At 39.2% G+C, this 24,833-nt stretch overlaps 2 protein-coding genes across 2 annotated transcripts; both read right to left on the minus strand.

Moving 5' to 3' along the window:
- Window positions 1-248: 248 nt before the first annotated feature.
- smo (smoothened, frizzled class receptor) lies at window positions 249-12,204 on the minus strand. Its single transcript, XM_012850720.3, has 12 exons — window positions 11,949-12,204; window positions 8,853-9,052; window positions 8,391-8,600; window positions 7,716-7,888; window positions 7,395-7,614; window positions 7,178-7,301; window positions 5,952-6,044; window positions 5,541-5,649; window positions 4,325-4,510; window positions 4,090-4,238; window positions 2,688-2,822; window positions 249-2,348 (listed from the first exon to the last, which is right to left on the minus strand). The coding sequence occupies exons 1-12, from the start codon at window positions 12,202-12,204 to the stop codon at window positions 1,765-1,767; spliced, it is 2,439 nt and encodes an 812-aa protein (XP_012706174.2). The 3' UTR covers window positions 249-1,764.
- Window positions 12,205-17,746: 5,542 nt separating this feature from the next.
- tspan33a (tetraspanin 33a) lies at window positions 17,747-23,870 on the minus strand. Its single transcript, XM_012850746.3, has 8 exons — window positions 23,769-23,870; window positions 22,264-22,321; window positions 21,999-22,126; window positions 20,712-20,786; window positions 19,842-19,937; window positions 18,607-18,735; window positions 18,329-18,490; window positions 17,747-18,243 (listed from the first exon to the last, which is right to left on the minus strand). The coding sequence occupies exons 1-8, from the start codon at window positions 23,868-23,870 to the stop codon at window positions 18,142-18,144; spliced, it is 852 nt and encodes a 283-aa protein (XP_012706200.2). The 3' UTR covers window positions 17,747-18,141.
- Window positions 23,871-24,833: the final 963 nt, after the last annotated feature.

Raw genomic sequence — 24,833 nt, forward strand, 5'->3', positions numbered from 1 at the left:
ACCTTAATTCAGACAGGGAAATGAGGAAATATTCTGCAGAAGCCGACCTTTCCAAGCATCTGTGATGCAGATGAAAACGCTAGACTGAAGAGGACAAGAACATCCAGAGACCACTTTGAACAAAATATATATACACACACAACAGAAGAAATACATGTCTTTTTTTCCCTAAATGTACAAAACAGAAAAGTGGAAACTAAGCAGAAAACATGACAAATGCAGCTAAACTGAATAAAACGTTTTTTTTCTACAAACAAAAGACAAAGAGATGCGTTGTTGCACCAGGCAACAAAGCAAATATAAAAATACTTTTTTTTTTCTTTTTTTGCACAAGAATGTTGCGCTTACAGAAGATCAATAAACACTGCAGCAATAAAAGTAGGGACATGATGGCACTGCAAGGGATTCTCTGTAAAAAAAAGAGGTGAAGTGTAGTGTGAAATTTAAAAACGGGCTCATGCAGACTTTACTCCTCTGCACTCCACTTTTACGCTTTATTCTGTCAGGAACAAATGTTAAGCTCCGACCAGTTAGTAATTTTTTCTCTAATGTTGGTAATAATGGAAGCTAACAGTTAAAACATCAAGCTAGCTAATGTTTAGTTTATAGTTCCTTAAAGGAAGCGATATGATTTTTCTTTAAATAAAAGCATTCAAATAAGTATTTTTTTAAACAGTTTGACAGAATTACCTGGAGAATAAAATCACCTTTAACTAGGACAGCACTGATCAATGGGTCGGGCTGCAGGAATAAAAATGACTCATTTTGTTATAGGAAGGGGCTGACTACAGGTATAAAGATATTTAAATAGTTAAGGGAAAGTCTTTCATTATATCCTTGCCAGGTTGAAGGTCTTTTAATTAGATTCTAGAGGACGTGACAGAAAAGCTGGCATTTTCTCTTGCTCTACGGGACACGGAGCAACGCTCCACACTCACCTGTAACTGGGCACTGACGGCCAGCTGGCTGAAAGGAGGCTTCTACTAAATTGTCCTGCTCGGAAAAATAATACAAAATCAGCTACTTTAAAACATTCCTGGACAAAAATCAAAGGATTTAATGTCGATGCTAAAGTGTGCCCCTTAATAATGTAGCCTCCTATTAAGGTAGGCCTGGTAGAAAAGTAGTTGTCATCCATTTAAAAAAAAAAATCAGATTTTTTTTTATTTGAACATTAAGAATTTAAGCTGCCCATCAAGGAATAATTGGCCGGTTCCGAACTCTGGCACCTCTGTAACTAACATTATTCTTGCTCAGGACCAGTGGGAATAATTGTTGTTTTTCTGTATATGATAAAAGCAATTAGCTCATATTATACATCTATTGCTTTAAACCTTTGTCTAACTACTTTACATACCATAATAGCATGAAACTTAAAATCTTTTACTCAACGTAATCACACCATGAGAACCTCATTCCAGCCCATGCTTTCAAAGACATGAACAGTTTAGCTGCCCCGATCTCTTTTGCTGTCACAGAGTCGCTTTAAAATATCACAGAAAATAGAGTATGACGTACAAAATACAGTATAAAAACTAATCTTTTCTAAAGATATTTACAGAAGTTTATTTCTCTCTTTTTTTTTCTTCCAAATACATTTTTTTTTCTTTGCACACTCGCAGACACACTCACTCAACGCAAACAGCAAGAGACGTAAAACTGACGACTCATTTAGGGTCTTGGTGACGTTGGGGTCTGGTGCACTGCAGTAAGAATCTCCTAAGGTTACCAGCAGTCACCGGTTTTCCTGCTCACTCTGCAGTTTCAAAAGTCCGAGTCAGCGTCCATAAGCTCCGCCTCCATTAAATTGGTCCTGGAGTGGACGGGTCCATAGCCGGCCCTGCGGCCTGCCGGCACCCGAGCAACGTGAGCCATTCTCTCCGACAGCCCGTCAGTATGATCCGCCTCTCTGGGGTACGCTGATGATCCACCAGCCTGCCAGTTTGAAGTCAAAGGTTGACCGCGAGGCCTGAGGCCCAGATTCTCTGCACAATCAACACGGGCCATCAGGTAACCGTTTCTGCCGCTCTGGCACTGCAGGTAAGGACACCGCTCCTCGCACGGTTCAGGTTCCGGTAAAGAGCCTGGCAGGACCTCCTGCTCCAACGTCTGCTGCCTCTGCTGCTCGCGCAGGTTGGCCACCAGGCTTGGGTGGCAGGGAAGCTTAGGCAGGCGGGGAACCGAGCTGCGGCCAAACTCTCGCTGAAGCCGAGTCGGGTTTTCCACCGCCTCCTCCGCCTTACGCACCTCCTTCCTCCTTTTCTTCTTCTTCTTTTTCCTCTTCATCATCTCGGGCGATATCTCTGCCTCCACCATCCACAGCCTGTTCCTCACCTCTGGAGGGGGCACTGTTGGAGAAGAAGAATTATTTAAAGAAGAACAAAAAAAAAGAGACTGCTATAAAAGCTACACATAAAACCAAACATAACACTAGCCAAACTGAACTTTGTCACATTTTGTCGTGTTATAATCACAAACTTCAAGGACATTTTTTATATTGTGGAATCTACCAACAAAAAGTGGTGCATAAACAACTAGAGACAACTTCACTACACATCTCAGTTCAAGCGGTATAAATACTTTTGCGAGATGTCTTTGTTTGCCAAATTGAAAATGAACAAATGTGAGCAGAAATGTTCAACGAGGCTGCTTCTCTTTGCAGAAGCTGCAACACTCAGGAATCTCACCTGGCGTCCCAGTGGGAGTGACAGAAATGTCCTGAGGCAGAATGGCTCCCCGTCTGGCGACCATCTTGGTAACGTGCAACGCCCATGCTGATGAAACATCGTTGGACGGCTCGTTCAGGTCGAAATTGATCCCAGCTAGGAAACAAGAAATAAAGGAGTTTCAAATTGGAATCACTTTAAAGTCCAACTCTATCCTGGAGGCTTAATTTAAAGGTACAGTTGGTAATCATGTTCAGAAACATATTTGTTATACTGAAATGGTCCTTCCATAAGTAATTCAATTAAATTTCAATTTAATTTTATTTATATAGCGCCAATTCTTGAAACATGTCATCTCGAGGCACTTTACAAAGTCAAATTCAATCATATTATACAGATTGGTCAAAAATTTCCTATATAAAGGGAACCAGTTGATTGCATCAAGTCTTGACAAGCAGCATTCACTCCAGGAGAAGCATAGAGCCACAGGGAGAGTCGTCTGCATTGTACATGGCTTTGCAGCAATCCCTCATACTGAGCAAGCATGAAGCGATAGTGGAAAGAAAAACTCAATACATAATGCGTAGTAGTAGTAGTCAATACATAATGTATTCAGAAAAAGGACATTAAAAAATTCGATCTCTGTGAAAGCTGTAGGCCTGCAAAAACTCTGACCAATCCCTGCTGCTCGGTCCGAATGGCAGGGATTGGTCAGAGCATTGGTCCTGGCCACGCCCCCCTCTGCCCCTCAAGTTCAGGGGTATCACCTTATCTATTGGTTCGATGTTAGCTTCACTGTAGCTCCACTGCTCTCACCGTATGCTTTAAACATGGCTGAGCGTGGCATGAAGCAAACAAAAGTTTATGAGGAGCAGAGGAAGGCCTCAGTAGAAAGAAATAGGAACAATTAGAAATAAGAACAGAGTGGATCTGGGAGACTTGTTTTTACCCGATCCCCCTGAGGAGCGGAAGAGCAAGGTAAGATGGTCTTGTGCAGTCATTCAAAAATGGACTTGGCCGTTTCCTACTTTTATATTACATTACATTTCATTAGATTTCTGGAAAAAATCGCAGATTAGACTTTTAACAACAGCAACCTTACAGTTTGTACCATTGCTCTAAAACAAAATGTATACCGTATATATTATATGCTTTTTATATTTGAAAACCCCTGACATATCATCTATTTATTCTAGTTTTAGTACCTTAGTTGAAGCAGCCATTTAAAAATGTGTTTTAACACAATGCATTTTATGAACGATAACCAAGCTTTAATCCATATTTATATGTGTAGTGTGACCACCTGTCCAAACGGTTCCCTAAGACCCATGCAGTAGCACATACTGCTCACAGGATGGTGCTTTAGGTCCCTGGACCTGATGGGACATCAGCAGTTTCACATCAGTAGGCAACGCATACTAACCCACTGGGCCATCATGGGACACCGTGTGCATGCTGAAGGACAGCTCCTTCTCCGGGTCCTTGTGGAGCTCCTTCCTCATAGCGAATGCCTTAGCAATCATCTTGCTCTTCTTTATCCTCTTGGGTTCGTTGTCACTGCGACCAATGATCCTGGGAAAGGAACAGAGTGTAGTTTATGTAGTTTATGATCCACTTTTGATCATAAAGGGGAAGGTTTTCCCTCAGTAATTCCTTACTTGAACCAAGTGCGCTTCCAGATGAGGAAGGTGGCTTTGGTCCAGACCCAGGTGCTCATAGCGATTCCTGTGCCGAACATGGAGAACAGGTTGATCTTTTCCACCATCAGGCTGGGACGGTTTTTAATGGTGCATTCTGGGATAGGCTTGTTGGTTTGAGAAGCGATAGTCACGTTGGCTTCGCACCTGGCGGACACATAGAGAACATTCAGCTTCGACTCCTCGACAAGATTTGACTTTTACGGGTCACGCTGGGCTTTTATTATTGGTTTGATTTAAATCAGGTGCAGTCTAAAAAAATTTAAAAGAAAACTGCATTTGATAAAGTAATAGAAATTACAAAAAACAAAGAACAAATAAATGCATTTTAAAGAAATAGTTTGTAACACTTTCACACATTTCAAAGCTTTTCATTGTTTTTTTTGGTGGCAAGAGTTAAGGTCATAATTGTGATTATGACGGATATGGATCTAAAAATATGGCTCTCAGGGCTCAACCTTCTTCATGTGTAGCCTCTTTTTATCCCCCACAGGATGATGCTGCCACCACCATGCTTAACAGGGGGGTGCTGTGTTCAGAGTGTTAATTTTTACCCATAGAAAGCCTTTCTTTAGTCTTTCATGTAGGCTAGGAAGTGTCATTCTGGTCTCATCAGTCTAGAAACATCAAACAGGACTTTTCCTGGCTTTCGTCTCACCAGTCTATTATAAATGTCCGATTTGCAGAGTGCACGACTAAATGCTTGTACCTTCAACAGATTATCTCACACGAGCTGTGGATCTCTGCACATACCCCAAAGTTACATTGAGCCTCTTGGCTGCTTGGTGTCATCTTATACACTGCAAAAACTGATCTAAAAATAAGTATAAAGTTCTTAAAATTTGTGTTTTTGTCCTAGATTTGAGCAGGTATACAAGATTATCTGCCAATTGAATGAGTATTTTGACCCCTAAAATAAGATAATTAGATATATTGCACTTGAAATAGGATGATGGAGATGATTTGTTCCTATTGTAAGTGCAAAAATCTTATTCTATTGGCAAATTATCTTATTTACCTGCTCAAATCAGTGAAAAATACATACATTTTGAGAACATTTTACTTATTTTTAGTTCCGTTTTTGCAGTGTAATTTATCCAACCAAAAAAACAAAAAACAAAAAAAAAAACATTGTGATGTCAGGGCGAATAGTAGGAAGTCTATATTGAGAACTTACAGCACATATTCTCTGAAGCTTCTCTCCCATTCAGCCTGGTTGAAGAAGTCATAAAAGTGGCATCCAAATGTGATGAAAACAAAGCCAAATGCCAGAAATCCAAATATACCTAATGGTACGAAACACAACAAATGATAGAACATAAAACAGATTATTTGATTTATGCTTATTTAGAAAAAAAAAAACATTTCCTTTAACTCTGGCATTTGCCAACGTAAACAAGGCGTTCTCCTGGGTCATCATATCACGCGGCGGTATTAAGGGTGTTTACATTCTTTGTGCCGCGTTGCCTGCTGCTTCAGACAAAACATTTGTTCCCGGAGACAGTCGTCACCGCGCCTCAGCTCAGAGGTTCGTCCCTCAAAATGTCAGGAAAAAGGAACGGGAGAGGCAACGGACGACAGATCTTACCAAGTCTCAGCATCGTCTCGTTGATTTTGCTGGCTGCTTTCTCACTCAGCAGTCCCGGGTGGTTACTCTTGATGGAAAATAAGGTCATGACACCTAGAAAGGAGATTTTTTTAGAGGAGAGTGTTATGAAACAGGAGCTCAGAGCCACTCACTACAGTAGGTATCAACTGGTTACATTTACTTTAGTCAGTTTTTGAAAAATATGTACCTTTTACTTGAGCAGCATCATTTTGAAGCAACTTCACTCTTACTTGAGTACAATTACTTTCAGCTCCACCCAACTCTTAATTACTTCACCGAATGAAGAATAAGCCTGTCTTATCCAAAAATACATCGGACCCAGACATAAACCCGCACAGCTTATGTTAAAAACAGATTTTTGATTAGTACACAAGCTTCCTTGTTCTAAAGTTATCTTCTATCTGATGAGCCTGTGGTGCCATTTAAGCCAAGTGAATACACGGTAAACAGTAAATATTGTCAATAGAATTACTTTGCACTTTTCAGCTACTGTGATTATTGGTTTTAAAAGCTTTATGTTGTGAATAAAATCTGTTTTGGAAATGTTTTTAGTTATTTTGGAATGATATATATATATATATATATATATATATATATATATATATATATATATATATATATATATATATATATATAATTTTATTTTACATTTGTATCTGTTTTATTCTTTAAAATACCACAATTGGCACTAAACTTTATATTTTTGTTTGTGTGATGATTTAATTTGATGCTATGATCAAGCATTTTCTTACCAAATCATTTCATCTTCAGGACTTTTTTTCTGTTTTAGAAGCAGTCCTATATGTGTCTATTCGCTGGATATTAGTTATGTAAATCATTTTGGGAGTGGAAGTTAGTGGAACAACTGAATTTAATGATTTAGAAAGGTGAGCCAGTATTTTTGGGCGTATAAAGTTAGGGGTTAATTATGGCGTTTACTGATGACTCTTTGTTACGTATTACGTACATAGAAAGAAGAGGCTGATTTATTTTCACCACACAGTGTAATGTAGGAAAACTGAAAAATATGTGGCCACTTTAGTTTAAAGGAAAAATTACAATTTCTTTTTTTTTTTTTTTTGCATTCTGACCACATTTTGTCAACATGAGGGTGACTTAAAAACATTAGAAGAAACATCTAGAGTGAGGTTATCATCATTTCATGCATGAAAGAGCAAAGGATGAATTTGAACACACAAACGTACCCCGAATGAGGAAGTAGCCGCCAACAACAAGCACCACTCCGATGGGCGCCAGCACAAACCCGGCCCGGTAGTGGTAGTTCTTGTAGCCCACAAAGCAGATCCCACTCACAGAGTCTCCGTCCACCTTTGGGCCACAAACGCAAAGGATAAAACGTGACAGTTTCAGGTTATTTCATAAATCTCAAAGCCTGCGACCTCAAGAAGGCTTTTTACACACCTCAGCTATAGCAAGGATGGCAACAGTGAGGACAAAAGGGATGGACCAGGTCACCATGTGGAAGTAGGAGGTTCGCCCAGACAGCGGCTGGTGAGTTGTACCGAGGGCCTTGAAGGATGTGTGCCAGGCGTAGGTCAGCATGACGAACCAAATCACGCCTGACATCATGGAGTAATACACGATGATGAAGATGGTGACGCACGACAGCGTTTCTGAAGACCTGTAGAGAGGGCGACGATTTGAAAGCGTCTTTTATTTGTATTTCTGCGGTTTTCCGTTCCTGCCGTCACCCGAACCAGGGCCGGAGCCTTTTCCACTTACGAGGGCTCCCCGAGCCGCATCGTGTTGTCGCTCTTGCACACGATCTCTTTGCGCGCTCCGTCCAGAAACTGGGCCAGCCAGCCGATGCTGCCCACAAAGAAGCAGGCGTTGATGTAGAAGAGAATGACGGCCGGGTAGCGGTTCGAGTTTTTCCAGTCGGCAAGAAACGTGGCCTGAATCGAGTCAGAAGGGAGACGGTGGCCGTGCGTTAATATGTAAGGATATACAGTCATCTAGAGGAGATCCAACAGTGGACCCTTAAAGGGCCGTTCCCGACATGTAGCCCTGAACTGACACACGGCCCCAACAAATTTAAAAACAACAGATGTGAACCGTTTTCTATCCTTGAGGCTCATTTTAAAATGCAAAGTATTAAAGACAATGATGAAGAACCATGAAAGAAAGGATACAACATGGGAAAGAAAGTTCAAAATAAAAGGAAGACAGGGTAAAGAAACAGACAAAAGGAACAAAGGAAGAAAAAAATTTGATGATTTGATGGAAATACATGAGAAAGGGTTCTAAGGAAGGAAGGCTGTACAGAAAAAATATCTTCCCCTAGTTATCCGGCCCTGGAACATACTGTCATCAAATTCTATACTTTTCCGAACAGTGAAGGAAGACATGACCAATAAAACAGCTCCTCCTTTGGTGGAGGGTGTATTTATGTCTCACCAGAGTGAAAAAGGTGCAGAGGAGGGTGACTGTGCCAAAGTAAGCAATGTAGGCGTGCATATCACTGTGCTCCTCTTCGGTGAACAGGGGGTTGTCACACTGGATGCCACAGCCTTCTACGTCCTTGTACCAACTCGACTGAATGTCGGTCTTCACCAGAGGAGCTTCACACTGGCCGGAGGTGTTGAACTTCAGCTTCTGCACCTCGTTCTGCACACAAAAGCAATGCGAATGAGGCCATCTGGCAAGAGAACCAGCTTCTATTTTTTTTTTATTGTGAAGTAAAACAAAAGAAAAATCTGATAATTAAAGATAAGGTGATTTTTATTTTCTAACTTTGTAATTCTAAGTAGCTGGTAATGGCACACTGTTGTACTTCTGACCTATACTCGGGTCTTTCAACAAGCAGACAGAGAAAGTTTCTCCCGGGGGATCAATACAGACACATAAAAGCAGACATACCGAACAGCCCACAGGGAAATGGTCACATTTGAGGAAATTGGGCCATCCCCTCTCCCGGTCCACAATGCTGCACGGGCGACGTGTGGCCAAACACAGGCTCTTGCTGGGCAGCTCCACGTGTCCGTTCTCACATTTCGGCATGTAGATGGCACAGAGCAGTGGCTGGATGACCGACCAACAGCGTGGAGCGTTTCGCAGTCCTAGGACACAAAAACGTCACTGAAAGTGCAAACGTGTTCACCGCTTCAAAAAGCTACACAAAACACGACTGTGAACATTTCCCGTTTTATAACGTATCGGTGAGGTTTTTGACTAACGGCGAATACTTTTTGCTAGAGATGCACCAATCAAGAAGCAAGCGATCGGAACTGACCTGGTCATTCATTAAATGCATCAAAACTAAGAACTCTACATTTTCCGCCTAAAACCTTAGTTCCTTTAAATCAAGATTAAAAACACATTTGTTTAAAATTGCCTTCAACTGTCCTAGTTAACTGAATCACCACTTTTTTGTTCTATTTTCTATCTATATTTTATTCCTACTTGCTTTTATTCTGTTTTATTTTGCTATATTTTAATGATGTAAAGCACTTTGCATTGTCTTTGTACTGAATTGTGCTATATAAATAAATTTGCCTTGCCTTGCCTATAAATGCTTCAACCAACAGCATCTGATTTTATGCATTTTTTATGAGTTTAATCAAAAACAGGCTGGTTTAGAAGATTTTACATTTTTAAGTACCCCCTAACAAAAGAACCAGAAAAGCATACTGCTAGTTGATTTTTATCTCAGTCTGTCGTTGTAGACTATTTTATCGACGAAGCTTACAGGAGATTTCTAAACAACTTCTAGAAAACTTCAGTGTACATTTCTTACAAGGGATGCAATTAAGTAATTTGTAATTAATCCGCAGCATAACACACATAAACCACTTCTGGTCAGAGGTACACTGAAACGATGAATGGAATCAAACGCATGCGCAGTTATGCAGGTTTCAATGCAGCGCATTCGCATAAACCGAGGGTGTGCCATTCCCGATGGATATGGTGAACTGTCAGAACACCAGCACCACATTTTTTCACTATGGTCTTTAGAGAAATAAAAACAGCATTGGTAAAAATGAGAATCATTACGTTAGACCTTAAGGTAAACCAGATATTGGTATCAGCTAGAATATGCCTCATCAGTTAAACCCGATTAAACACAGAAGAATTTTAGATTGGTTGGAGGGCTCAGGGAAAGTCTTGACTAAACCTACCAGGATATCCTATGGTCGAAATCACCAGTGGTGGAGTGATGGTATTACAACTTCTCCATTTAAAAATGTGGTTTGCATACTTCTGGTCCGCTTCTCTTACTGGCTTCCATGTTAGCAGGCTGTTGCTTTTTTGCCAAGATAAAATGCCAAATACTGCGCTCTGTGCTGGGAACTCTCATATGATTGGCTCAGGAACCAGGAAGTAAACACGGGCCACACTCTGAACCAAAGTAGTTCCGGACTATTCTTGAAAAGACAAAAAAGTCATTGTTGATGGAGAGGACCGATTGCTTATTGGGACTGTTACTTCCATTCCAAGTGAGAAATGAGAATGTTTTAGGTTGATTTTACAGTAAATATCTTACTTACTGCTCCTAAAATTCAATATGGCTGCCTTGTACATAAAACCTAGTGATAGCAAAACCTTTACGTGTATTTGTAGTTTAGACAATTTATGTCTAATTAAACCAGTAGTGCAAACAATAACCTCATTTTGTGAACATGTTTCTAATGTGTTTAAAAGTGCAAATTAAGACATTGTTATTAACTTGTATTGCTAACAACACTTAGATTTGTTTATGGATAGTATTATTATTATAATGGTCAGTGATCAGGTTCCTTGGTTTTCAGGTTCAATTTGTTGTCATTTCCACAATCAGGTCCAGCAGTAATTGTTCTTTCACTTGTACATTAAATATAAATTATCACACCTTCCACTAATAAAATACAACACTCTTAATTAACAATAGCTGCTGCAAAATACAGAAGAAGATAATGACTGTCTGCACATGTGTGGCAGCAAATTAATTTTCATTGGTTAAAATGTTTAGGAGAATGTGGCTCCTTCAACAATTCTGACTGTGTAATTCTACATTTATTTCTACTATAATGACTATTGTCTCCCTTGTTACCTTTACTACCTTTTAAACTTTCATACCCTGAAGTTCTACAAATGAGTAGCTGATACAGCTCATCCCAGACCATAATCACTTCAATCATCCTGTTGTAGTAAAACGGCACACAATTAAAGAACGTAAAACACTATACTGTTATTTTACTGATCAATCTGTTCTTTTTTCCTATACCTGCTGTAGTAAGTTACTTTGTTTTTGACATTAGTTGCTGTGTTAATGCAACATAGTACATAAATTGACTTAATTTGGTTATGATTAAATTGAGTTACTTAAAAACCTTGGTAGGCCAAATTAGAAGTCGATTCAGTGTGCACATTATGACTCTTCTTTCTGAAGCTAGGGTCATGTTTATCTTACAAAGCCACCTTTACTATGATTCCCCTAAACAAATTTCATTGCAACAAGTTGTCATAAGAATTCACCTAATAAATAAAAATTAGGAGTGCAATTTAAAATTACCCATGAGCCATGTCGTGAATGGAGCAAATATATAAAGAAGGTATTCTGCTTGGGTGAGGCTAAAATAAACCTTTTCCGTTATGAAACATGGGGGTGGCGGCATTAAGCTGTGGGATTGTTTCTTCTTCAGCAAGGCCAGGAAATGTCAAAGATTATCTGCCTGAACTTGAGCTTTGTTTGGGCAAAATCTTAACATAAAGCGAAAGACTTGGAGCTATTATCACAGCGACAGGTGGTTCTGCAAAGAGTTGATAAAGGACGGCTGAAAAGAAAAGCACACCACACTTTTCAGATTTTTTTGTGGGTTACAAGAGACTTTTGATCATCTTTCTTCAACTCCATATGCACCACTGACACCCGATCAGATAACATAATTAGTGGTTGAACTGTTACAAAATGCGAAATATTCACGGAGCTTTATCAGTTTAGCATCTTTACGATTTCACTGCTCTAATTTAACTTACCAGACCACATGGTCAGCTTCTCAAAAGCCTCCTCTTGGCTGCTGGAGTCCTCGGCCAGGATCAGAGATGTATGGGTGTAGGGTAACGGTGATCCCAAACATGTGTTGTATTTCAGCGCCTCACAAGTTGAGGTTTTCTTGCAGTTGTCCTCAAACATGGTCCCGTTCGGGGCCAACACTGCCCTGCAGCCCGACAGCCAGGCAGCAGCCCAGACGCACAGCATCCCAACAATGGAGCTCCGACCCTGGGAAGACATCTTGAGAGAGGAGAGACGGACCTGAGGGAAAAAAAATCCAGCTGGTTTTCAAACTCTTTGAGGCTTCAGCAACCAAACCGCACGCTACTCTGGTGAAAGGTGGCCTTTACGCCGCATTTAGAGGTTTCCATGCTTGGAGGAAAGCTGCAGGGCGTTTTTTTTTCTGTTCTTTTTTAAAGTTTCCCCGGAGTCCTCTCAAACTTTTTGGTTCTGCTCTCTCCGTCCGTGTGCCACAGAGTCGTCCTAAAGTTCCTCATTATTCAGCTCCAACGGGGCCAAAAAAGTATTAATGAGTAAAAGAAAATAGTAGTATTCGCTGGATGGGTTTAGGAAGAACAGGATAACAGAGAATGTTACTTTTCCCTACCCCCACCTATGGAAAAAAAAAAACTTGAAAAAGTCAAGGATCTCTGTAATAGGATCTCCTGCTCACATGCACCACCCCCTTCTTCTTCTTCAGCCGAAAACTAAAATTGAGAAATGATCCTAAAAGCTGTGTATACGTCCCAAGAATCTGTTTTTCCTCCATGCAGGGTATCTGGTGGCAACAGTCCCTCGGTGTTTGTGCTCCTGTTGGTTGCAGCTCAGTGTCTGGTTGGGTTTTTTTGTCTCTGGTATGCACATGGTGGGGGAGAGCCAGAGCAACAAAAACCTCCTCTCCCATCCCCCCTCTGCTAGTGGAAGAATGTGCCTTATGGCAGGGGCCTTGCTCAGAGCTTCTCATCTGAAGGACCCCCCAGATGATCAACACAACACGGATCCAACAGGTTTGCTCTTGTGAAAGGAGTTTTCCTTTTTTTTTTCAAAGTTTGCAGTGTTATGCTCCCATAAGAAACTGAGATGGGACTTGAAGGACTGGCTCAACACCCAGGGTGGCTCAACATTAGGGGAGGATTGATGCAAACGCAATAACAAATCGTCTGTGTTGCTTGTTTGTACGTCCAACGGCAAATCGGACGTGCCCTAAATTAGCGTCTTGTTTTAAGAAATCTGGATAGTGTCATTCAAAATGTTATAATAACAATCAACAATCATCTGTATATTATGCTATTGTGCATATCTGTAAACCTCTATTTATAGTAATATCCACCTGTATATCATATTCGGTACACATTCAGCTGTAAATTTAGTTCACAATACTAGTTATCTATATATTATACTGATAGGACAAATCTATCAGTAAAATTCTGTTTATAATAGTCTCTATATTTATTCAGTAAAATCCCATGTCCTGTACTTATGGAACCATTGTTTATCCTGCACTTGCTGTTATTGCACTTCTGGTTAGACCTAAACTGGATTTCGTTGCCTTGTACCTGTACCTGTGTAATGACAATAAAGTTGAATCTAATCTAATCTAATCTAAAATGCAGAACGCATCCGCCGGTGCACTGGTTGCACCTGAACTCGATTTTTTTCCACAAAGAACAGGGCAACACAGTTTGTGATTTGTTGAATCCTTTTGTACATTGAAGCATTCCCTGGTTAATTAATTTAATCCAAAACAACCAGAACCAATTTAAATTGATTCATAAAATTGTGACATGAATTAATGATCATTTCAATAATTTAGTTATACTATAATATTTTTTTTGCTGACGCTATTTCTATTCAAAACGATTAAATCTGCCCAAATAAAATGGTTACAAAGTTTTAGACACATTTTTAACCGTTTCTTTTATCAGTGTAGCTTTGCCATGTTATTTCAACTCTGCATGAGCTGTTTGGCACCCACAATTTTTATGAAACGCCTTAATTTGATGTCTTTTTGTTTTGCAGAATTTTAGCTTTTTCATCAGTAGGTCTCTAGCATTTCTTCCTCTTTTTTCCTGGGTGCAGATTTCCTTGAAACTGCACAAGCTACAACAAATTAGGCTGACATCTAAATATTTTTTGCATTTCATGACACACTCATCAGAGAGAATGGTAGAATTTTAGGAGGTCATTGGCACCAAACCCTGATAATGTGATAAATGTGTGCTTGATTTAGCCAAGTTTATAGTTCAAAATGACTAAGATTCATTAGTTTGGGAGTCATTTTCGGATACAATAATGAACTGGGCATTCCTTTTTCTGCCTTAGATGGCCACAGAGGACTTCAATGCTAACCTATTTATATCTGGTAAAAAATGTGTTGCTGAAACTACACATGTGGCATTTGGACGGCTTTGGATTCCTTGTTTCTTCTTACCGGTTAAAACTAGGTACAATCGGTTCTATCCTGTAAGCAAGAGAATGTGCTCGGGCCTTCCTTCATGGCATGGCTGTCTGAGTGAGTCACAGACTATATAAGAAGGAAAAAAAAAAAAACAGGACCACACACAGTGCGGTGGAGGCCAGACCAACACACACAGGTCGAATGATACTCCTCACAAAGAGAAACACCCACAAAGACGTCACGCTTTCATCATTTTCCCCACTAAATCACAACATTTGTTTCTGCAGTCGGGCTGGTGAGTAGTAGGGGTAGCGCTGCAGTTGTTAACCCACAGACAAATCACGAAATGTTTGGATTGAAGAACTGCGCTGAAGCTGGTTTACATACAGGTCTGCCTCTTCTCCAAAAGATTACGAGCATCATGTTTCAAACCAAGAGTTTGTTTCCTTTAATCGGGGAAAAAAAAGAAAAGAAAAACTGAAACGGAGACAAGAAGCCTCAGTTCTTACCGTTTCATCTTAAGTCATATGAAAGTTGTTAAAATGGGTCTAATGATGTTTGCCATTAGCATTCAGATACACACTTTTAATATTAAAATCTACTCAGGTAAACACCAGTCTTTGCTGTCAAAGCAAATCAAGTTGAATAAACTCCCAACAATAACGTTCCTGTTTTCTAAACAGTCAAACATCAACGAATCCTTTTCAAGGTAAAGGCACTGCTGATTCGAATGCTCCAACATGTCAAGAGTTATTTGGGAAGTATGGTTTGGTAGGCGACTATGTGAAACTGCAAAATGTAAAAGAATACCTAAAAAATCCTGTAGCATTAACGATACGTTAACGGACAGTTAGAGGTGATAATGCAAACGACAGAGCTGAGACAGAACAATGCAATAAACTGGAGAGAAAAAAGCCCAAAAAATATATTAATAAAATGCATATTTTTTAGATGTAATTGGAATTAAACTTATTTATAGTATAAGTAAATATAAGGTAAACAGTTGGACTGTTTTTAGATCTGGAGAAAGCATGAGACACTATTGACCACGATGCGTTAATTAGAAAAAGTATGGCTTTTGAGTGGGATGTTTTGGGCTGCTTAAAAAGCGGTATACTCAACAATGACGTGTACAAATGAACCAGTGCAAATCTGAACTCACGGCTGCACTGTTACCTTGTAGCAAGAAGATCCTGGGTTCAGAGGTCTTCCTGGGGTCTTTCTGCATGGAGTTTGCATGTTCTCCCTGTGCATGCACAGGTTCTTGTTGGGTACTCTCCTTCCCCACAGTCCAAAAACATGACCCAAGATTTATTGGTCTCTTTAAATTCTCCATTTGCATGTGTGTGTGTGTGTGTGTGTGTGTGTGTGTGTGTGTGTGTGTGTGTGTGTGTGTGTGTGTGTGTGTGTGCCCTGCCCAGGGTGTACCCCACCTCGTATCCATAGACCACTGGAGATGGACATCAGCCGCACTGTGACCCTCAATGGAATAGCAGGTATAATGGATGGAAATCTAAATTCGTGATTACCTCATGTGGTATAACACAAGGGTCAGTTTTAAGGCCAAAATGTTCATTTTATATATATCAATGACACCTTCTTCCTTCTAGAAATGGACTGGACTTACCATTAAACTGTTAAAAAAACTTTTACAGAGCTACAATTGAAAGCATTTTGTGTCTCAGCATAACAGTGTGGTATGGGACCTGCACAGTGCAGGAGAGGAAGGATTTAGCACGGGTGTTGAGGGCAGCACAGGGGATTGTGGGATGGCATCTAAAAGATCTGGACATGGTTAATGCCGCACGAGTCCAGTAAAGGGCCAGACGCATTGCCACAGATCCCTGCCACCCTGGCAATGCATGTGTCCCACTTCCATCAGGTAAACGCTTCAGAAACATTAAATCAAAAACTAATAGACTCAAAACTGTTACGTTATATAAATACACTACTGGTAATACCTATTTTTACACTTTAATTTCTCAACGAATGTCCGTTTGCACAGTTCTTTAAATGAAGGCTTAAAATTATTGCTCAGTATTTTCAGCAGGCATGAGTGTGTCATTGAGGGAGTGTTTAGTAATTAATTCATGGAACAACACTGAAATTCATATCATTCGCAACGGGACTGAAATCTGACTCTTTGGACTCGGATACTTATTTATATGTTATCTGTGCATCCTGAGCCAGTGACATGGCGACAATAAAGATTCTTGATGTGCAGAGTATCAGAGATTTGGAAATTGGTACTATTTGAGGAAGACAAATATTTTTGTTTCTGGTCAGCTTTTGGAGGTGGTCAAAACAAAGAGAAAGAAATCAAAGAATGCAGATATTCCAAATAAATAAATAACCCTAACCCTTTAAATTAGAAGAAAACACATGCAACCAGTAAATTAAATAAAATTCCTTGGTGTGGCCTCTTACCATATAAACTGTTGGGAAACCACACGTAAAATATGTTTAGGAAAGTTGCCATGGAACATAGCTATCCTGGGGAAAACGAGGCATATTTTATATCAGAAAACACTATTTACAACATACTGCAGACTGATTCTATCTGAGCTATTGTGAAAGTAATATACAAAGAATAAATATAGGCTAATGCAGAAAAGGGTAAACCAATTTATAAATAGTGTTGAATATGGAGCATGCAAATGAACTGATCTGATTCATGATAGGACTGCAAAAATAATATTCAAAGCAAAGATTAATTTACTTACACATAAAATAAAGAAATAATTTTCAGGAGCTAAAGGGTGGGGGGTCTCATTTAAGAGGGGAACTGAATCTAATCATGCTGTGTGTCAGAACAATTTTAAGTAGCTTATGCATTTCAATATCAGAAAATCAGAATCAGCTTTAATCGGCAAGTTTGTTACACAAACAAGGTATTTGACTTGGTTCCAGTTTGCTTTCTATGTGTAATTAAATGTAAACATACAAAAAGGGCAAATTTAAACAGTGCCCCTTAGTGTTGACCTGAAAGTAAAAGTCTAAAAAGCGGGTGTCCAGGATGTGCGGGATCTGCAGGAATATTGACTGTCATCCAGACCTGTACCAGTCCTGGATGGAGGGAAGGATCATCCGCCCGATGATCCTCTCTGCAGACCTAATTGTTTGTTGCAGTCTAGATCTGTCCCGTTTTGTAGATGAGCCAAACCATACAGTGATGGACAAACAGGTAGATTGGCTTTACCCTACACTGAATGAACATAAAGTGACCTCTCAAGCTCACAGTTGAAATATTTATGTTTTATGACATATAACAGAAATGTTTATATATATATATATATATATATATATATATATATATATATATATATATATATATATATATATATATATATATATATATATATATATATATATATATATACACACCACACATATATATAAAAGAAAACTAAATGAAGAACACAGAGGACATCAACTGAACATCATTCCTGAGTTCAAACAAATCAAGCATGCTTGAAATATGAAGCACAAACCATTTTTAGAAATTTACAAATTATAGTGGAATGAGTACTCTGTACCTCTTTCTCTTTATCCACTAAAAACAGATAAACAATTAAAAAATAATAATAAGATGACCGGTGCAGTTCTGGTAATGCAAGCACCTTAACTGTCCAGAAGGTGGCAGCAACGTCTCACATCTTCAAACAAACTCCTTTATTTTTCTTTCTTTCTTTCTTTTTTTTTGCATTCACTGTGTGCTTTTTAGCCAATTCCGTTTTCTCCACGAGCTATTATGTCCCTTATGAGAACCTCGCCCAGGATCAACTCCATGGATCAAATGTGTGCTTCAGGTTGTAGCTCTGCAGTTTAATCTGCTCTTTGATCTGATTTATCAACATCTGAGACAACACCATGCCAAATAACTGCAAAAGAGAAAAGAAGCGTGAACATTTTCTGCACGCTCAGCTCCAAACAAGATCGGGTTTTATTCATGGCACCAAAATGTACCTGTGGTACTGCCAGTCCCAGGGCAATACCGCCCAGCATGAACAGGTTGCTGTGGATCCAGTCAACCAACTTGTCTATGCAGCCGTCGGTGTGGATCTGCTTCTCAGCTTCTTGCTGATCCATGCCTTGCATGCCCTGACCACACATGGTGTTGATTACCGTCTGCAGAGAAAGAAATCTTTACATCTTTAACAGAACATACGACAGAAACACACATACCCTAAAAAAGGAAACAAACAAACAAAATATTGTGAATCTGCATTTTATCAGAAGCTGACCTTGTTTCCGGTGGGGATGCAACAGGAGAAGGGGACCGAGCAGCGCTCTTTGCTGGGGTTAGACTGGCTGCAATTGAAGTAGATGTTCTGGGACCAGTCTTTGTGCATCATACCACCACAGCATCCAAACTGAGGACATGGAAGAAAAAAAGATCTTATTTTAATACAGATATAGGATGTTAACGCAAGAGAAGCAGGGATAAAGATTAGACCTTTCACAGATAAGAACCTTTTTCATCTAGATTACTTTAAAATATCTTATATTCTATTAGATATTATCACAAAAACAACCCAGTATCCCTAAAAGTAATGGTTTTTTTTTAACATGACTGTTATGTTCAGAAAGCATTATTTTAATAATAAATTCAGGGAATTTGTTTAAATGCCTGAATGTATGCCTGATCATCCGTTTGGATTCGGCTGCAATCAATTGTTTTTTTGTTTGCATCACACACGTTGCCATGATGTTCTAACTCTGTGTGAAGTTCTCGCAGTATTCTTCACAGGGACAGGGTTTGGCGTCATTCGGTAACTTCCTTGAAGGGTTCCGAACCAAAGTGAGGGACCTGACATATCCAAAACCCAGTACCAGGACAGAGCAGACCACTGCTGGAGCAGAAAAGCCGACTTCAAGAGAAGAGAGATGGAGGTGATGGAACCCAGTAAAATAAATTTGCTCCAAGAAAATAAAAAGCCGATCTGATCAAAGTAAGGCACTCCTACTCCTTCTACTCCCCGGTGGTTATGGCGCTATTAGAAGCTGAAGGATAAAAAGTTATTTGAACCTCAATTTCATTTTTCTTTCTTTTCCTCCACAAACCTAAATACAGTGATTACATTTTAGGTCATAAAACCCCTTTCTGACAGAGACAAGCAAACTTACTTTAAGATATGTTCAACATTCATTTTCTTACTCACAAAACTGCTAGTGAGTAGCAGAAGAGTAGATTCAATGTTAATTTCTTTATTGGATTCTTTTTAATTCATTAAATCATTAGTAAACAGACTTGACAGTAATTAAAAATAAATATAATCATTGACTGAATCATTCATTAGCTCTGATTGGTTCTTATAAAAAAAAAACTAAATAGAGCTTGAGACATTTTTTTTAATAGAAAACAACCACTGGGAAGGAAAGAATTTAACCTTCAGACTGAATTTTGATTGATGTGGAAATATTCAAATTAGCAACAAAAAAAGTTAAATAACCATTTAAATGTGAACAAAACTCCTACCTTAGTCTGCCCATAGTCGATAAGGTTTTGGAGATCAACATCATCTCTGTAATGAACGATTGCATTGTTGATAATTTCAGTTACTTTAGTTCTTGCCTTGAAAGAAAAGGTAAAAAAAAACAAACAAGGAACAATACGCATGTTAAAACAACATTTTAAAAAAAAAAATGCATGTAAATCAGGTTGATTGAAAAACTTTTTCAAAGTTGGCAGAAGTTAGTGCAACAGGGGTTCCATCAATTCTCTCCACCCAGCCCCTCCAGAATGATTTGTACATAAATGTCCATTAATGACTTTCTGAAACAAAATTCTAAGACATTTTGATTGGATATTTTTTTCAGAGAAAGTGTAAGAAGCAATGCAAAGGCAAGTGACAATATTCACTGGTTATGTATAACACAAGTATATACTGTTGATATTTAGTCTCTGTTATAGCCTCAATGAAAAATAATTTTACATTGTAATCAAGGTACAGATTCATTCCTTATTGATGCTTTTATTACTGTTCAATTCAACATTTTGGTGAAAATCTTTACCCAATCCAGTTAAAAGGCAGTAACTTGTGATGCGTTAATAGAAATAAAACACAATAAAAAGATCTGAGGTGAGAATAAAGTATTTAGATCGCAACTTAAAATTTTTGCAAGACTTTTGTAAGTCTAGAATTTTTGGGGATTTTGGAAGACTATCAAAGCTCTTAACAATAGGGTACATTTACATATTACTTTCAGTTACATGTGTTTGTATGAAAAAAAAACAACTACTTCAGATACTATTTGAGTCTAAATCCTCTTTAGTAATCTTGAATTTTTTAAACCATCTTCAAACCAGTTGTACTGGCATAAATGTGTTCATTTGTTGCTCAGTCACCTTATTGGAAAAGATGAATCCCAGAATGCCAGCAGCTATCTGGATTATCAAAATCACTGTCAGAGAAATGCAGAACTGAGACGGGTAAAAAACAGAAAAACAAAGTTATGTTAGTAATATAATATGACTGTACAACAAAGAAGGTCACTGTGTTTTTACTACCTTATTAATTTACAATTTATGACATACGACACCCCTTAAACCTTTCGACATTTTCCAACCCTCAAATAAAAATCTAAACAACAGTGGCATGTATTTGTGTTCAGTCCCTACCCCCTTTACTCTGAAAGGTTGAACTCAGTATGAATTCAGTAGTTCTGAAGTTTTTTTTTTTTAGGAAACTAAGGGGTCAAACAGCAGCAAGGACTCAGGAACACACCAGATGGGTCATTGAGAAAGTTGTGGGGAAGTTCAAAACCAGTTGGATTAGGTTACAGAACAATTTGAACCTCTCACGTAACACGGTTTCAATCCATCATCCGAAAATGGAAACGGAATGGCCCAACTGTAGACCTACCAAGACATTGCCGCTTAGCCAAGCTGACAGGCGATGCAAAGAGAGCATTAACCAGAGAAGCAGCCAAGGGCCTCATCGTAACTCTGAAGGAGCTGCAGAGAGGCACAGCTCAGATTTGACAATCTGCTGTCAAGACAATTAGTCTTGCACTTCACAAATCTGGCCTTCAAGAAGTCATTTGTGCAGCTTACCATGAGTCACGTGGGAGAGATGGGCTCCAATCAAATGAGACCAAAACTGAACTTTTGGCTCTCTATGTAAACTGCTATGTGTGACGGAAAACGCCAACAGCATGGTGGCACATAGTGGTGGCAGCATCATGCTGTGGGGAGATTTTTGCTGGGTAGGGATGGGCAAGATTAAGAATCACTGGTAATCCCTGACAATTGAAATTCACAGATGGTTACCATCCAGTCTGACGGAGCCTGAGCCTGATTTAAAAAAAAAAAAAAAAGGCAATGTTGTCAGTTTCTAGATGAGCAAAGCTCGCGGAGACATACTGTAAAATACTGACTAAATACTTATACTTGCCACACTTTTCAGATTTTTATTTGCAATAGAACTTCAAATCTGTCTTTTTCTTTAAACTTCAAGTTTGTGGATGTAATGTGTCAGCATGAAAAAAGGAGTACCCAAGGCACTTTATTTCACCAGATATATATGTAGTCACGATTGCTTGTAGGCAGTTTTTGCCCTGTTGTAATTCAGATAAAAACTTAGCTAAGTAAATAACTGATTAATACAAACAACAATATTTAAAACTCAATTACGGTCTGCAGGAGGCAGATGTTTTCTCGAAGAGAGCCCACACAGCCGCAGAAGGTGATTATGAACATCAGGATTCCCACTGCCATAATCATCATGGCAGGATCTACTGCCAGACATGCCAGGGCTGCCTCTGCAACAAAGAAGGAAACTGAGAATTGCTACATTTCATCTGCTTTCCATTACAGGTTGCTTGATCCTTGTGTCTGATGAAGCCTTGTCGAGCAAAGGCCCAGTCCTAAACCCCAGCAGATGTATGCTACACTTTACCTGTGTGCTTGATCACACGGGCGTAAACGCCGACTGCCACCAATATGACGGAGATCACCTGAGGAGTGCATGAAAAATAACACAGAAACGGGATTATGTTCAAGAGAGCAGCTGAAAACCGTTTTTATGCGTTTCTAGTTGTAATGGGTGTGGTGCTATCTGAACACTTCAACTTGATAATAATAAAGATGTGCAGCTGGAATTTATGAGTCACTGCTGGATTGATAAACATTCTATAAAAAATTCCCACTCTTGCATTCATCTTCATCATGAAGGTATTTAGTGGAAAGAAGTCAGTAATAAAGCTCTTCATTCAGCCCTCCTCTCCCATTATCAAGAGAATAAAGGAAAAGCTTCAGAATGAAATGGATCCGATTACCAGAGCGACTACAGCCCAGTAATCAGTATAAGGAAACAGATTTATCTGCCTCATTTCCTAAAGGCACAGCCTACAAACCAGTTGTGACACCCGACACACATGGGTTCTGCCGGGGAATGTAAAAATATGTTAACAACTAATGAGGTTCTGCTGACTGAATCAGCAAAACCTCATTATCAGAGTCCTGATTGGACAACCGAGATTAGAAAACAGCCCAAACATGCAGTAGCAAACGCTTGCGTGTAGTGTATTGGATCCCAGACAGCCAGAGGCAGTAGAAATCACAAAAACACATTCCATACTGCAAGTTCTCACACAACCTCATCTTACTTAAACAGCAGCAACTCGTGCTGACTGAGCACCAAACGCAAATTCATTAAGAGACAAATTCGATGTCAGAGGAGCACACCTGAAAGGCTGTAAGGTCAGGTCTAGTTTGTTTTGGCAGCTATGACTGAACTTTGTGGGATTTTGTTCCCCACGTATGCAGGAGCAACACATTTAAATTCTCTAAATCTTAACAAGTTTAATCTGTAACAACACACCATACTGGGAAATGCTGCAAGGGATCACCTGATGCTGAAACCCTATTGTATTCAACTTTGTTGAGTCACTGAAGGAAGTTTTGCATTTGCATTTGAATTATAAAGCTGAAAACCTGGTGAAGATACATAGATTAACTAAATACATTGACGAGGCTTTGCAATTTGGAAGAAATTTGATTCCTTTGGACTTTAAAAGTATGAATGTTGGCAAAATCTGCTTTCGCTTGGGCACTCCATAAAATAAACTTGAGCTTTTTAAGTCTGAAAAATCTTGTTCCTACAGGTTTGGATGATCAACAGGATGATTACATTTTACATTTTATAATGTAAAATGTAAAGGTCACTTTACAACTGGGTCTGTGTAAAGTACGTTTAATCCGAGTTAAAAAGTAACTAAAGCCAAACAAAAATGAAGCGGCTGGTGGCCGCAGAAAGCCCACAGAAACTCAAAAAAACATTTACTTTCTAAAGATCTTGTCAACAATCGTATTAAAATTGTTACTTCGTGATAATCTCTACTTCGTGATTGGATGGATGATTACCTAGCACGCAGAGAGCGAAAAGTCGCTTTGATCACTCACCCAGAAAACAAAATTAAAAAAGAACAGCAGGTACTTCACAACTGGACTAACAAATGTGAAATCCTCGTTGGATCCAGGTGGGGCTCTGCGCCTTCCTCCCATGGCTGTTCCAGCAGCGCGAAGGCGCTCTATCCAAGTTTGCGCACAGAGAAGCCAAGGAGTGAAGAAACGCGTTCCTGAAAGTCAGACCCAGTCATACGCACGATGAGAAATGATGATGATGAGGATAACTGGATGAGATCGGCTTCAACAAACGACAGATTGCCTGCAGCTACAGTTAGAGCTGATTGGGCTTGTCTGTTACGTTTGTAACCCACGCCTTTCCAGGTGATCACATGATACAAACAAACCGCTTCCTTGCAAATGGGAGGGTCGCTCCTTGATGACCTACGTTGTTCTATGTGAAATTAAATTCAGAATAAGTAAGAAGACTCTAAAAAGTATATTTTTAATCCCATGTTTTCATTTTAAACCATTGTTGAATATGACTCATAAAGCCCCCCTTCTTTCAGCCTAAGTGTCTTTTTTAGTGTTGAAACTGAAAAAAAAAAAGAAAAAAGAAAAGCACTAAATTCTATTTTGAAAGAAACGTGAAGGAACGCAACAAGATCCGGAAAATGTTCCAGTTCAAGCACATCCTCTGTCAGATCACCTCAGGAGGCAAACCAGACATCCATAGTACAGGCGAGTGGGTGATTTACCAAGGGAAAGATAACTAAAGGATAAATAAAATAAGAAATTCCCTTAGTGTCCCACACTGGGGAAATTGGAGCGTATCAGTGGCAAATACAGACATGGGTGTTTATAGTAAAGAAAAAACAAGGTTATCTAATTTAAAGTTTGTTCTAAAGCGACAGAGAATGAGCTTATCACAAAGGCCAAAATAAAAATAAATACCATTGGCATACTCAGATTAAAAAAAAATGAAATATTCACGTTGAACAGTGGAAAAGAAGTGGGGAAAAAAAACATCAGCCTATTTGCAGAACGACATGACATAATATGCAATATGCACGATATTACTGCAGCATTTTGAAGTTGCCAAGGCGTGTGCAAGTGTGCCTT

The sequence above is a fragment of the Fundulus heteroclitus genome, chromosome 17, assembly GCF_011125445.2.
Source record: "Fundulus heteroclitus isolate FHET01 chromosome 17, MU-UCD_Fhet_4.1, whole genome shotgun sequence".
In the NCBI taxonomy this organism is placed as follows: domain Eukaryota; kingdom Metazoa; phylum Chordata; class Actinopteri; order Cyprinodontiformes; family Fundulidae; genus Fundulus; species Fundulus heteroclitus.